Source organism: Nelumbo lutea, chromosome 4 (genome assembly GCF_056320005.1).
Source record: "Nelumbo lutea isolate HS-2025 chromosome 4, American lotus-T2T, whole genome shotgun sequence".
Classification (NCBI taxonomy): domain Eukaryota; kingdom Viridiplantae; phylum Streptophyta; class Magnoliopsida; order Proteales; family Nelumbonaceae; genus Nelumbo; species Nelumbo lutea.
The window spans coordinates 99,597,953-99,611,594 of NC_142687.1; the positions used below are offsets into that span (position 1 = coordinate 99,597,953).

Below are 13,642 nucleotides of genomic sequence, written 5' to 3' on the forward strand. Positions count from 1 at the left end.
GAAGAAGTTTGCTGGAGACAAAGATCTAGGGTCAGATGGTTAGAGGGGGACAATAACTCCAGGTTCTTTCACATATATGCATATGGTAGGCGGAAAAGAAGTCTTATAACAAAATTAAAAGTCGGGCAACGAGAAGTGGAGGACCCTGAGGAAATCTCTGAAGCTTTCTTATACTTCTTCAAAGACCTTTACTCAAGAAAAAGAAAACAGAAAACTCTCTTTAAGCCTTTGGGAAGGGCTCAAACTGTTGGAGGAGAACAAATTGTGGTTAGAAACAGAGTTTCAAGAACAAGAAGTGAAGGATGCAGTTTTTAGCACAGATGAAGATAGAGCCCCTGGCCCTGATGGTTTCCCAATTTTCTTTTATCAGATTTGTTGGAACATTATTAGTTCAGATTTGATACAGGTGTTTAATGATTTCTATCATTCAGCCATTTTCAACAAGGGAAATAACTCTAATTTCATATGCTTGATTCCCAAGAGAAATGGTCTTTAGAAGCAAAAGATTTTAGACCTATCAGCTTGATTGGGAGTGTACAAAATTTTAGCAAAGGTTCTAGCTGAAAGATTAAGGAAAGTTTTAGGTGAAATCATCTCCCAAAATCTATTTGTATTCGTCAAAGGGTAACAAATTGTTGACAGCATCCTAATAACAATCGAATGCATAGAAGAGAGGAAATTGAATGGCAAACCAGATGTGATTGTGAAACTTGATTTGGAAAAAGCATATGACAAAGTAGACTGGGAGTGTCTCATGGAAACCATGAGACTAATGGGGTTTGGAAAAAAGTGGATTCAGTGGGTTGAGGGATGTATAAGCTCCACCTGGTTCTCAATTCCAATTAATGGTCAACCAAAAGGATATTTTAATGCTAGAAGAGGTCTAAGACAAGGCTGCCCCCTCTCCCCATTGCTTTTTACTCTAGTCACAAAAATTTTTAGCCAACTGGTGAATAAGGCTATTTCTCTAGGACTATTGAGAGGTTTTGAAGTCAGACGGGAAGCCACCCAAATTTCTCATCTCCAGTTTGCCGACGACACTATCCTTTTCCTAGAGGCTGATGAAGAAATCGTGTCAAATCTGAAAAGGGTCATCACCTGTTTGAATGGATTTCTGGACTGCAAGTCAACTTCTCTAAGAGCAGTATTGTTGGCCTAAATCTAGCTGGTGCACACTCCTTGAATACTTTCACAAAGATCTTGGGATGTAAAGCAGAGAATCTCCCCTTCTCTTATCTGGGGATGCCTCTTGGAGGGAATTTGAGAAATCAAAGTTTTTGGGAACCAATACTAGAAAAATGTGAGAAGAAGTTAGCCACATGGAAAAGGAACTACCTGTCCAAAGGGGGGAGACTCACTCTCATTAGAGCATCTTTGGCAAACCTTCCCACCTACTACTTTCTATTTTCCGCTTGCCTAACAAGATAGCCATTCAGTTAGAAAAGGGGCTCTCACCTTGTGAAGTGGTCTCAGGTTAGCAAACCAAAGGAGGGTGGTGGGTTGGGAGTAGGCCACTTGAAAGAATGAAAAACAACTCTTCTCAGTAAACGGTTGTGGCGATTCCCGCTAGAACCAAGTGCGCTATGGACTGCTGTAATCACTAGCAAATACGGGAAGCACGCCAATGGTTGGGATAGAAAGCTTTACTTGAATCGGGTCAAAGACACCTACCCTTGGAAAGGTATAATCTTGACTTACAATTTTTTCATCTCCTTTATCAGATATAAGGTAGGAAAGGGCGACAGAATTAAGTTTTGGACTGACCTTTGGTGGGGTAACTCTACCTTAGCCAATTCCTTCCCTTGCCTATTCAGCCTTACCTTAAACCAAGAAGCTTCCATATCCCAGGTTTTACTCCCCCTTCAATTGGAATCTAACTCTTAGGAGACCACCAAGGGACCTGGAACTTGGTGAAATTACTAGATTCTTGCACACCCTGAGAGAGGTATACCTCTCCCAAAATTCCCCTGACCTTCGTGTGTGGACCCTTCACCCATCTGGATGGGTAAGTTTTCAACCAAATCTTGCTTCAAGGCTTTAGTTAGGGAAGAACAAACTACTGATCAGTACCCCTACAAGAGAATTTGGTGTGCTCATATCCCTTCCAGGGTCTGTTTCTTTGTGTAGGAGGCCAGCTTAAAGAAAATCAACACTTATGATCTCCTTCAGAAAAAGAACCATGGAAGGTCTTATGTATCTCCTCATGTCTGTTGTTTCTGCCTTAAAGCTGGGGAATCTACCAACCACATCCTGCTTCACTGTGAGAAACTAGAAAATTTTGGAACTTTTTTCTTACAATATTTGAATACAGTTGGGTTTTCCTAGAAAATGTGGTTGAATGCTTAGGGCAATGGTCAGGAAGAGGATTAAGCAAAAGAGGGAAAACTTTATGGCAATCTGCTGCACATGCTATTTTTTGGAGCATTTGGGAAGAGAGAAACAACTGGGTGTTTACCAACAGAACAAAAAACTATGAGGAGCTTATTGATGAAAAAAAAAAACTATGAGGAGTTGATTTCTCTAATCTGTTATAGATGCTTCCTGTGGACTTCCAGCTCAATTTATTTCAGAGGTGTCACATTTGATGACCTCCAAAGAAACGCCGTAAATTTACTTCACTCTAATCACATGCAACTCAACACTTCCCACAGTTTTAGATCTAACAAGGAAGGGGAGACGACCTTGTACTCGAGGTGCAACGGGTGTTGGAGGTGTAATTCGAAGAAGAGATGGTATTATCAGTTGGGCTTTTAGTGGGCCGATCGGGATAGCCTCCTCAACAAAGGCCGAAGTCATGGCAGTTTTAACCGGCATCAGGATTGCAAAAGACCTAGGTTTATTAAATCTTACCATTAAAGGAGACTCAGCCAACACCATTAATTGGCTTTCTAATCTTGACAGTGGGCCTTGGGCCTTAGCTCCCTGCCTGCCTGAAGCGAGAGACAGCCTCTCCACCATAAATGCTCATGTGGTCTGGATTCCGAGGGTGCTAAACTCTGAAGCTGACAATCTAGATAAATCTGGCGCTCACAGGGATTACTTATTTAGTGATAGTTTTCTGCCTATGTAACTTTTTTTTTTTTGATAATTTCCTGCCTATGTAACTTCCTGAGTGCTTAATTGCTATGTACATCTCCTCATGTACCTCTTCTTTTTATCGAATAAAGTTAACCTTTTTTCAAAAAAAAAAACACAAGAACCCTTTGTGATCAGGACTATCAGGACTATACCCCACAAATGTATACATGGCAGACTGAATAGTAAGTTTAGATCATTCATGAAAAGGATGATGCACAAAACATACACAACCAAAAACATGGAAATTAGATAAGTTAGGAGGACAACCAAAAAAACTTTTTAAAGGGTGAAATATTAGCAAGAACAGAGGAAGGAAGATGCCCATTCTTGCATTCTATTACACTGTTCTATTGAGGAGTATCTAGGCAACTATGTTGAGACTGGATTCCATAACTCTTAAGTAATCCTAAAAATCTCCATCTGTATACTCTCCCTTTGAGTCTAAGTGAAGAATGCTGATGTTTGCCTTGAACCTAACGCGTACCATAGCATGAAATAGCTTAAATGTTGTAAAAACTTTTGATTTGTGTCGTAAGAAGTAAACCCATTTAAGTCCTACAATCATTAATCAACAACGCAAAGTATTTGTATCCTAATCGTGAGATAATAGAAGCAAACCAAGCATCATTGTGTATAATCTCAAACAGTGAAGTAGCATGCTCAGCTTTTTAAAGAAAGGTAAAGCATGATTTTTATTTAAGCAACAATCAGTAGATGAAGCATCAAAAGTACAAACATGAGGAATTTTGGACATAATTAATCCAGAATCAAACAAAAACTTCTACTTTTCAAGTCCCAAACATTATTTATCTGACTCAAAAAAGAACTAGATATAGAAGAACTAAGATAGGTTGAGGGTGTTGATAATTGAGATTTCTTGAACTCCTAAGCAAATAGACGGTCCAACCTACGCCCCTTTCCTTTCACCTTTCTAGGGTGTCGGTCTTGAATCAAACAACCATCATGAGAAAATGTGAGAATATTTCCTTCATCAACAAGTTGACTGACTGAAATTAAATTGGTAGTCAGATTAGGAGCAAAGAATGTCTTAGAGAGAGGAAAGGACATAGTGGGTGAAAGTTTAAGGGATATGTCGTTACTATCAATGATGCTCAGTTTTTCACTATTAGCACTAACAATGTGTTTATCATGAGTTTCCATAAGATGACTTGGTTGGTTGGGATAGAGAATGGAGCTTTCTGGTAGACTTGCACAGATCAAACTTTGGTGTTGGAGAGGAACAATCATGCTCAAGTTGAATCAAGTGGGGGCCAATGGTTGATACATAAGGAGTCAGTGGATGGATAACATTGTAGAGAGGAGACAGAATAAAATATAGAAATGCATTTCAGTGATGGTGGCAGGTTGCAGGTTGAAGGAACAGACAAAAGAAAAGAAAGAAGAGGGGAGAGGAAGAAAAAGAAGGGAAGGAGAGAGAGAGAAGCTGGCAATGAGTAGGGGTGTTGGATTGGACGGACCAATAAGATATATTGAATTTGGATGGACTGGACAGACCAATGTGAAATGTTGGATTGGACCTGGTCCATCCATAATGAATTTATATTGGATTGGCCAATATCTGGTCCATTTGATAGAAGATAAGAACATAGGTGTTAATGAACCAGGTTCGAGTTGAAACCAATCTAAATTAACACGAATTTGAACAGATTGGACAGTCTCTGGACCGGTCTAAAATGGTCCAAAATATTCATTAGACTGGATTGGATTAGGTCCATTTGTAATGGACTCAAATTGGACTGGACCGGATTGGACCAAATCCAGTCGAATTGACACCCCTGGTGATGAGCACTTTTCATTTTTGTTGTCGCCTCTGTTATGTCCAGCAATGGACTGAAGGGGTGGAGGAAGGAGATAGAATAGAAGGGAAAGAAAGAAAAATGGAGGGGGAGGGGGAGAGAATGGAGAAAGATGAGGAAGCCAAGCTCTCTGTATTTGAACAATGACGTTTAGGACACGATGAATAGTGTATGGGTCTTTTAGATTATTTTTGAAAATTTAAAGAATGATGAAGGGTAAAAAGGTCTTTTCATGGCCACAGGGTATATTTAAGTCTATTTAAAAAACTCAGGGTATGCGTAAGTCTTACCCTTTTTTCATTGTGATATAATAAATTAATAATTAGAAATATCTTTTGTTCTTTTGCAGGGCTTATTGGTTTATATTTATGTATGCAATAGATGGTAGTGAAAAAAATCATGCGAAATTTAATGAATAATTCCAAGTGGAATTTCCAGATTCCCCCACCTCACAAATTTTTATGTCTTTGTCCTTTGTACAGTTGGGAACAGTGATAGGTGGGGGATTCTGACACAATACAAGGGGGGGGGGTGTACTATATCGTAGGTGGGGTGTTTTGGAAAAAACAAATAAAAAATTGTGAGATGGGGTGAAGTGTAGATTTCTCTCATTCCAATGACCTAGGTGACATCATTTTGGCAGGCCAAATTGCCAGTGTTAATGTAAATGCCCTGAGTATCATTCAATCTAGTTTGGTTGGAAGTGTTAAATGTAATTCAGCTAGATTAATATAATTATTATCCTTTTTCATGACCAACACCAATGTTGGGATTTACTGGATCTTGTGCATGAATATGATTTTGATCTGTAAGACTATAATAATGAAAAAATTTATTAATTTATAAGAAATAATGTTGTGCTAAGCACCGCAACAGGCGGCCTAGTCCCCACTAGCCTCCCTCTAGGTTTTACCAAGTATCACTTCGGAGAATCATTCCCCTGCATAGTTGATTTTTGTGAAATGTGAACTACTTGCATTGCCAACATCTTGTGTATGAATCATCACCATGATCATCTAAACCTTGCTCAACTATATAGGGTCAACTACTAGAAGATTTCTCCTTATGGAACTGAGTTGGAATGATTAAACAAAGGCAAGCTGAAGTCATTTTGTCAATGTAAATGTAATTACTCGATATGTACCTTGCATATGTCTGCCTGCATTGGGTTGCTGCAAATGAGATTGAAGTTAGCAGAAGTAATATCAAACAATGCAGTACAAATAAATAAATAAGATACAGGGTCAATGACAAGTATGCTTGTATTGATCTAAAAACGATTAGTCTGCAATTACAAAGTTCACTGTTATCCTTAGTGATATTTGAAAACTTCAGAAGCTTTTCTTGTTTAGTTAATTCAAGAACTTTTATTTGCAGGTTCATCTTATCGAAGGGATAATTGATCAAGTTGAGGGAACGGTTTACGTTTCTTGGGTGCAACCAAGAGTTTTGGGGATACCCCAGATCAAATCCTTGCGTGACCGTCTGGACAACTGGTTGGACAGAGTGCATACTGCTTTGTTGTCTGTTGAGGCAGAAACGCCTGACCTAGAAGTTTTATAATTTTTTGTTGCTAGTCTCTTCTTTATTCTCTGTATCCATCTGTAACAACTGAAAATTTGAAAAAACAATGATAGGGAAAGTGCTAGATGCTTGTTGGACTCGGTGCCACTTTCATTTTTGGCTAATTTTTGTTGAATCATTCTTTGAAGGTGCAGCGTAGTGTCCAATTTTATTCCTCTTTTAATCCTTTGGAATCAGATTTACGAGGGTGCGATTATGAGACATGTTGAGTAGTGCTTTCAGAAAATATCTAGCTAGTTATATTCTAATGAATGATGCTTAAATTTATGTTCAAAAACTCAGTAATATTTTGTTCGATGAAGAGCATCGCCGATGCATGATAGGTTAACTTGATTCGCAGTAGAGATGTAAAACAGGCCGTGCTGGACTGGCATGGCACAGCCCGCATGTGGGCTGTTTTGGGCAGGGTTGGTTTGTGGGCTAAGCCTTGGGTCAGGCTGGGCCGTGAACCCTTAAGCTGTTGATGTATACAATTGTTTATAAAAAAACTTAGAATTTTAATTTTATATGAATTTTGATGCATATAATTGTTTATATATACAATAATTAAATAAAATAGTAAGGTAGTACCCTCATAACCCTTAAGCTGTTGATTAGCATTAGCTCCTGCTTTTCTGCTGCTTCTCAAAGTGTAAGGTTTTTTTTTATAATGAATAAATATTTTATTAAATCTAGAAAATAAGAGTAACAGGCAACCCAAGGAAAGGCACAAGATGCGACCTTTCCTTTAAAATTGATTATAGCATTACAAGATCAGATGAACAAGTCAATCAGCCATAGAGTTTGTTGATCTACCTAGACTCTAACTGTCGTATTTTTTTGTTAGCCATTTGACTTTTTTAATGAAGTCTCTATTAGTCCCAAATCACAAGGTCTGGATACAGTAGCCATTCCACCATCACTTGCGAGTCCCCTTCAATAAGCAAGGACTCTATCCTTAACTGCTTTGCAAGTCGGATACCTTGTATTGCAGTAAGCAATTTAGTCCTTATAGAGTCTTCTAGACCCAGAGGCCCTGAATATAAGGATATGATTATACTATCTTTATTTCTCAGAACTCCTATACCCGAGGGTCCAGGATTACCTCTGCTACTCCCATCAAAATTCAGCTTAATGAATTCCTCCCCAAGTGTCTCCCATTGTACTAAAAGTCTATTTTTCCTAGTAGAAATGTTGGCTACTGCTAACCAATTCCTCCACAAGTCATTGAAGGAATAACTATCGAACAAGTTTAATGTTTTCAACCACTGAATTGCCCTTGTTAAAATAGTCCTTAGCTTCTGACACACTCCTTTTCAGATAGTATACAAGATTGCTACTCTAATAGCCTTCCACATAATTCTCCCTCTTTGTGTGCCACTCAAAAGTAGACAGATGGTAGGTTCTACCTACTCTCAAACAGCCCAAAATCCAATCCTATAGAACTACAACAAACGAACAAGAGATCAATAAGTGGTAACAGTCCTTACTTTGAGCTTTACAAAGGGCACACCGATTCAGCGTGTAATGTTGTTTTGCTCAGACAAAATTTCTAGTGCTTTGCCAATAGGGGTTCTGTCACTTGCAAGGGCAGAATTTGAGATTCGACATAATCGAATCGAATTCGGATAATTTAAATATCTAACCGGTCAAATTTAATCGGATCCGAATTTGGATATGACTTGATTCGATTCGATAAATATTCAAATTCAATTGATTATTTAATTCTTATATATAATATATAAAAATTTTAAATGTTTTATATAATTTATATATATAATAATTAAATTGTATAAATAATTTATATACTTCATATAAATAAAATATTTATTTTATATATTTATTAATTACCTAAAATAATTAATTAGTCGAATTCGAATCGAATCGAATATTGGAATATTTAATCGGATTCAAATTCGAATATTAAGTTTTGATATCCATCGGATATCAAATCGAATTCGGATGTCGAATTTTTTAATCAGATTTGAATTCGAATATTGCCTGATCCAATTCGAATATTGCCTGATCAACTTAGGTGGTTTTCCAGAGGAAGTTTTGCCGCATTGTTCTCTGCATGCGCGTGAATATCACTGTGCATGTGAACGTTGTAGATTGGATTCATGAACAAGTTAGAGCTGTTGTCATTTCTAACCACACTTCCAAAAGATTTTGTGCTAAGTTCTATACCATGGAAAATTTGGAATGCCAAAAATGAAGTGGTATTTTTTGGAATGGCTATTGATCCTGGTTATCTCTTTCAAGATGCTATAAAGTTCTGTGCTGAGTGGTGGAATGTACCGGGTGGTGGTTTAGGGCCCATTTGGTTTACAACCAGAATTGGAATTGGGATTGGAATCCAAATTCTTTGGAATCGGAATCAGAATGGTCTAATCCCATAGTCTGTTTGGTTCATACAGGAATGGAAATGGGAATTGGAATAAGAAGGAACGGGATTTCATTCCCAAGGGAAGGGTAGGGAGTGACTATTGCCTCATATGGGGGAATGCCATTCTAGCAGAAATGGGAATGGGAATGGGATTCCGATTCCAATTCCAGACCCCTATTCCCACAAACCAAATGGGGCCTTAGTTTTTTATGTAAGCACATGTGGCAAGGCCTAGGATGGTGCCATGTGGCATCGATCGGATGTAATCATGGTCGTATGTTGCCAACCACTTCTAACCACCTTGCTCATTCCAGCTCTTAAGCTCTTTTGCTCTCAAGTGACCTCGTCTAAGCTCTGCCCTTGGACCTCATCCGAGTTCTCTCACATACTTGACTAATTTGACTGCCGGAGTCTCCACCTTTGGGGTAACACCCAGGTCCTCTAACATGTGGTCTCTTGCTCACAGGATTGGATACATTGGCCTTGGCTAAAGGAAGTGAAATATTACCTTGTTGCCCTTGGCCCATCCTTGGCTATAACAGTTTTCATTCTTTACAAATTGATACCACAAGGAGGCAAATATTCTTGTTTACAATGATGCAGTTGTAAAGGATGGAAAATCTATAATGGCTTGGATGATGTTGGATAGGAGATTCCTAGACCTAGAGGCTGGTATCTCTCCTCTCAAGTTCACACTTCACAGATGTGGAAGGAAGTTGTGGAGATTCCTATTCATTGTTAATTTTTAAAAATTATTTTAAATTTTTGTGTAAATTATTAATTGTTAATTATTTTAATATTTTTATAGTCATTAATTATTTTTTTTAATTTTAATCATTTCATTTATTAATTATTAATTTATTATTTTTATTTGTATTGTTTCAATATTATTTTGAAGTTGAAAATTATTTTTATGAGATAATGCAAATTGAATTCAACATTTCCAAATAGTATATTCTAGGGGTAAAATAGTAAAATCAGTGAATTTCAAATGATAAAAGGTTGATCCAATACAAACAAATTTATAGATTTAGAGCTTCTAAAAAGCAGAAAAGCACTATACTTCTTTTCAGATTTCAAATATAAAATATTTTTTCAACTTTTCAGATCTAAAATTTCAAATTTATCAAACACCACCTAAGTTGTGTGGGTGACTACCCGTCCAGATGTATTTCTTGATCAATTAATTGAATAATCTTTATTTTCCGTAGCAAAAATGGGAACCCAATTAGACATGTTGAGCTGGGTATATGCACTTATGTTAGGCTGACTTTGGACCAATTAAGTGTCCAAACACCACTTACCAAGATACATCGATAAGCACATTTGGGAGGGCTTTACCTTTGAGCTGCATTGACTGAGCCACTTTAAACAATCTTCCTGTTATGAGGGATATTGTTCAATGGGATGACTAGGCTCAAATACCGGGTTGCAATGCCCAAAGACGCTTGTAATTCTCTAATCACCCACTGATGCATGGCTTTTTTAGGTTGCAATGTCCAAAGATGCCTGTGATTCTCTAAAGACATAGTGATGCATTTGCCAGTTATTTTGTAATCCTCTCATTTCAACTTTCTCCGGATCCTTGAATCAATTTGGGTGTTAAGAGTCTGTGAAATAGAGGTGAAATCTTCACCCAAGTCAAATGTTGATTTTGTAACATTACATCAATGGGTTAAGACCCATACTGGAAAGTACAATACCCGATAAGAGATAGATGGGTTTTTGGCCCAATTTCATGAGCTCTAGCTCAAAGCATTGTATTTTTCTAGAGTGGTTTATGTTAATACAAGAACAATGTGAGGATCCATTTATCAATAAATTACTAAAATTTCTCATGATGCTCTCTATGTTTGAAGTAGGAGGGACTTCACAAGTATATGTATTTTGGCCCTTATGGTTGGGACAAGCCTTAGAAGAAGAAGAAAATGATGATTATGTTGACAACTCAACTTACTAAACAGAGTAATGAAGTAAGTCAAAAGTTGAAATCATAAAGCATCAATATTAAAACCAACCATGTCATTCACCCAGTTGTTAATATGGTCACTTGGCACCCCTCCAAGTAAGAGGGTATAGGACCAAACCTACAGAACCGTAGGCTTCGGAGGTATGGTCAATGGGCCTCTTACTCTTACCCCACCCTCAATTCCCCCTATAATACCAAAATTTGAGAAAAAAAAAACAAAAGAACTCAAACATAATATAGTTTGTTTGATATAAAAGATACTACTTTCATGGTTTTAATTGGTGATAAAAAATATAATATTAAGATGCAAAAATTTGGATAGAGTAAATGGGGTCTAACTATGGCGTTGTTTGGTATTATGATGCTGTTTTGTGTCCGCTGCATCTATGCATTGGAAATAAGGCTGTGTTTGGAAATATGCAAATGGAGTGTGAATCCCGGTTAGGGTAAATTTGCACTCTGTTTCACTTTTGCCTATGTTTGGTAACATTATATTTATACATTGATTTACAAATGAAAGACCAATGTATATTTATATTGATAATAAGATGTAAAAGTACATCAATAAAAAAGAAGTAAATTTGCATTTAAGTGGACATTTGATAAAATAAAAAAGCATATGCTTTATTGGAATTCATGTTTGTATTCATTACAGTTAAAAGTCTGTTTGTTAAGAAGATAAAATTGTCAGTGCAAAATTAACCCAATTTTGCAATTTATATAAATCGTTTTACACCCTACATATTTACATTTACACTTATTTGCATCGTTTCCAACTGCAGTCTTAAGGGAAAAAACATTGTGGACATGAAGTGCCATTCAACAATTGTTTATCGTTATTTATTACACACAAGTGCCATTAATTAAGTGCCAGCGAAATGAAACCCAACAATGAAGCATCAAAATGATGTTTACTGTAAAAGTGAATTTCACGTAACCTGAGATAAAAATACAAAACATATGTAGATGATCTGCCCGTGAAACAAAATCCAAGCATAAATCATAACAAACACACAACACTACGATATCAAACAACCTCAACTGCTACCGGTTAGGGTGGTTTAGGTAGACCATGGAAGCAATAAAAAACAAATGGTCCTTATTTCTGTATGAGTTGGAGATTAGAAGGATATGACTAATTGTTTCAAGAGGTTGGATTTTCTGCACTTCAAAATTCAAATCAACATGGGATAAGTGTCATGTAATTAATTACTTTGGACAAAAGTGCAGGAAATCCAGACTCTAATATCATAGTCAATTATAATTAATTATTTTCTTTTTTCTTTTTTCGTTTCTATTCCCTTGTATCAAAAAATATATATACTTAATTATTCAAGGAATACGAAAATCGGATCGGACTGTCCAGTCGGATTGGTTGAACCATGACCTACCCAAAACTGGTGAAAACCAAATGATCAGTCGGTTTGACCGAAAACTGGTGAACCTATTCCAGTTTTGTGAAAACCACTCAGGTTCTTTAACAATTGAAATTTTAAATAGTTCTCAGTAAGGTTTGAACCCATAACCTTTAATTTTCATATATTACTTAATTATTAGGAATGGCAATGGGACAGATTCGGGGCGGGGATTACATTCTCCATCCCCGACTCCGGTTTCCGAATCATTTCCATCCATAACCTTTAATTTTCATATATTGGCAATGGGGCAGATTCGGGGCGGGGATTACATTCTCCATCCCCGACTCCGGTTTCCGAATCATTTCCATCCATAACCTTTAATTTTCATATATTGGCAATGGGGCAGATTCGGGGCGGGGATTACATTCTCCATCCCCGACTCCGGTTTCCGAATCATTTCCATCCCCGTCCCCGAAAGAAATGCTCCTCCACCCCCGACCCCACTGGGGATGAGTTCCCCCATCGGAGACCTGGATCCTCGATTGCTTTTGAGTTCCCTGTCGGAGAAAGGAAAACTCCTCAATCTCAGATCTGCGTCTGAGATTCACATTGATTAGGTGATGGCCATGAGTTGCAAAGTTTCAGATTGATTCACATTGATTAGGTGATGGCCACGACTGCGATTCACATTGATTCACACGAGTTGCAAAGTTTTAGATCTGCAACTTGTGAGCACTGAGTTGAGAGAAAGAGAAAGGGATGAGTTGCAACGTTTCAGATCTGAAACTTGTGAGCACTGAGTTGAGAGAAAGAAAAAGAGACGAGTTGCAAAGTTTCAGATCTGCATCTTGTGAGCACTGGGTTGAGAGAAAGAGAAAGAGACGAATTGCAAAGTTTCAGATCTGCATCTTGTGAGCACTGGGTTGAGAGAAAGAGAGAGACGAGTTGCAAAGTTTCAGATCTGCAACTTGTGAGCACTGAGTTGAGAGAAAAGAGAAAGAACGGACGGCGACTACTGATATCGAAGACGATAGGATAAACAAAGAACGGAAGAAGAAGAAGGGTAGGGTTTCGAGTTTCAGGCGCCGCCCTCTATTGTTTCTTCTTTGATTGTTGAGTGTCTTATGTCTAGGTACTAAAGACGGTGACTCTCGAGAGTTTTAAGTTTTTGTCTTTTACTTTTTTTTTTAGTTTTTGTTATTTGTGTAATTATAATATAAATTTTATATAAAGTAATATATAATATAATATATACAGGGCCGGGGTGGGGTGGGGATTGCATTCCCCATCCCCGTCCCCGAATCCGATTGGGGATTCAGTTTTAGCCCCACCCCCAACCCTGACCCCGCCAAAATACTCCTCATACTCAATCCTATCGGATCAGAGAGCTTGAATATCTGTGGGGGATGGAGAAAATTGTCATTCCCATTAATTATCATTAAGTCACCTCTTTACTTGTATTAATTAGTAT

General features: G+C 37.6%; 1 protein-coding gene across 2 annotated transcripts in view; it reads left to right on the forward strand.

Annotated features, from left to right (window-relative positions):
- LOC148862169 (26S proteasome non-ATPase regulatory subunit 13 homolog B-like) overlaps positions 1-6,606 on the forward strand; it is a 43,810-nt gene extending 37,204 nt beyond the window's left edge. For both annotated transcript variants that reach the window (XM_088984611.1, XM_088984612.1), the window contains exon 6: positions 6,273-6,606. In XM_088984611.1, the coding sequence (XP_088840737.1) occupies positions 6,273-6,458 (186 nt within the window). In that variant the 3' untranslated portion in view covers positions 6,459-6,606. The remainder of the gene's footprint in view (positions 1-6,272) is intronic.
- Positions 6,607-13,642: the final 7,036 nt, after the last annotated feature.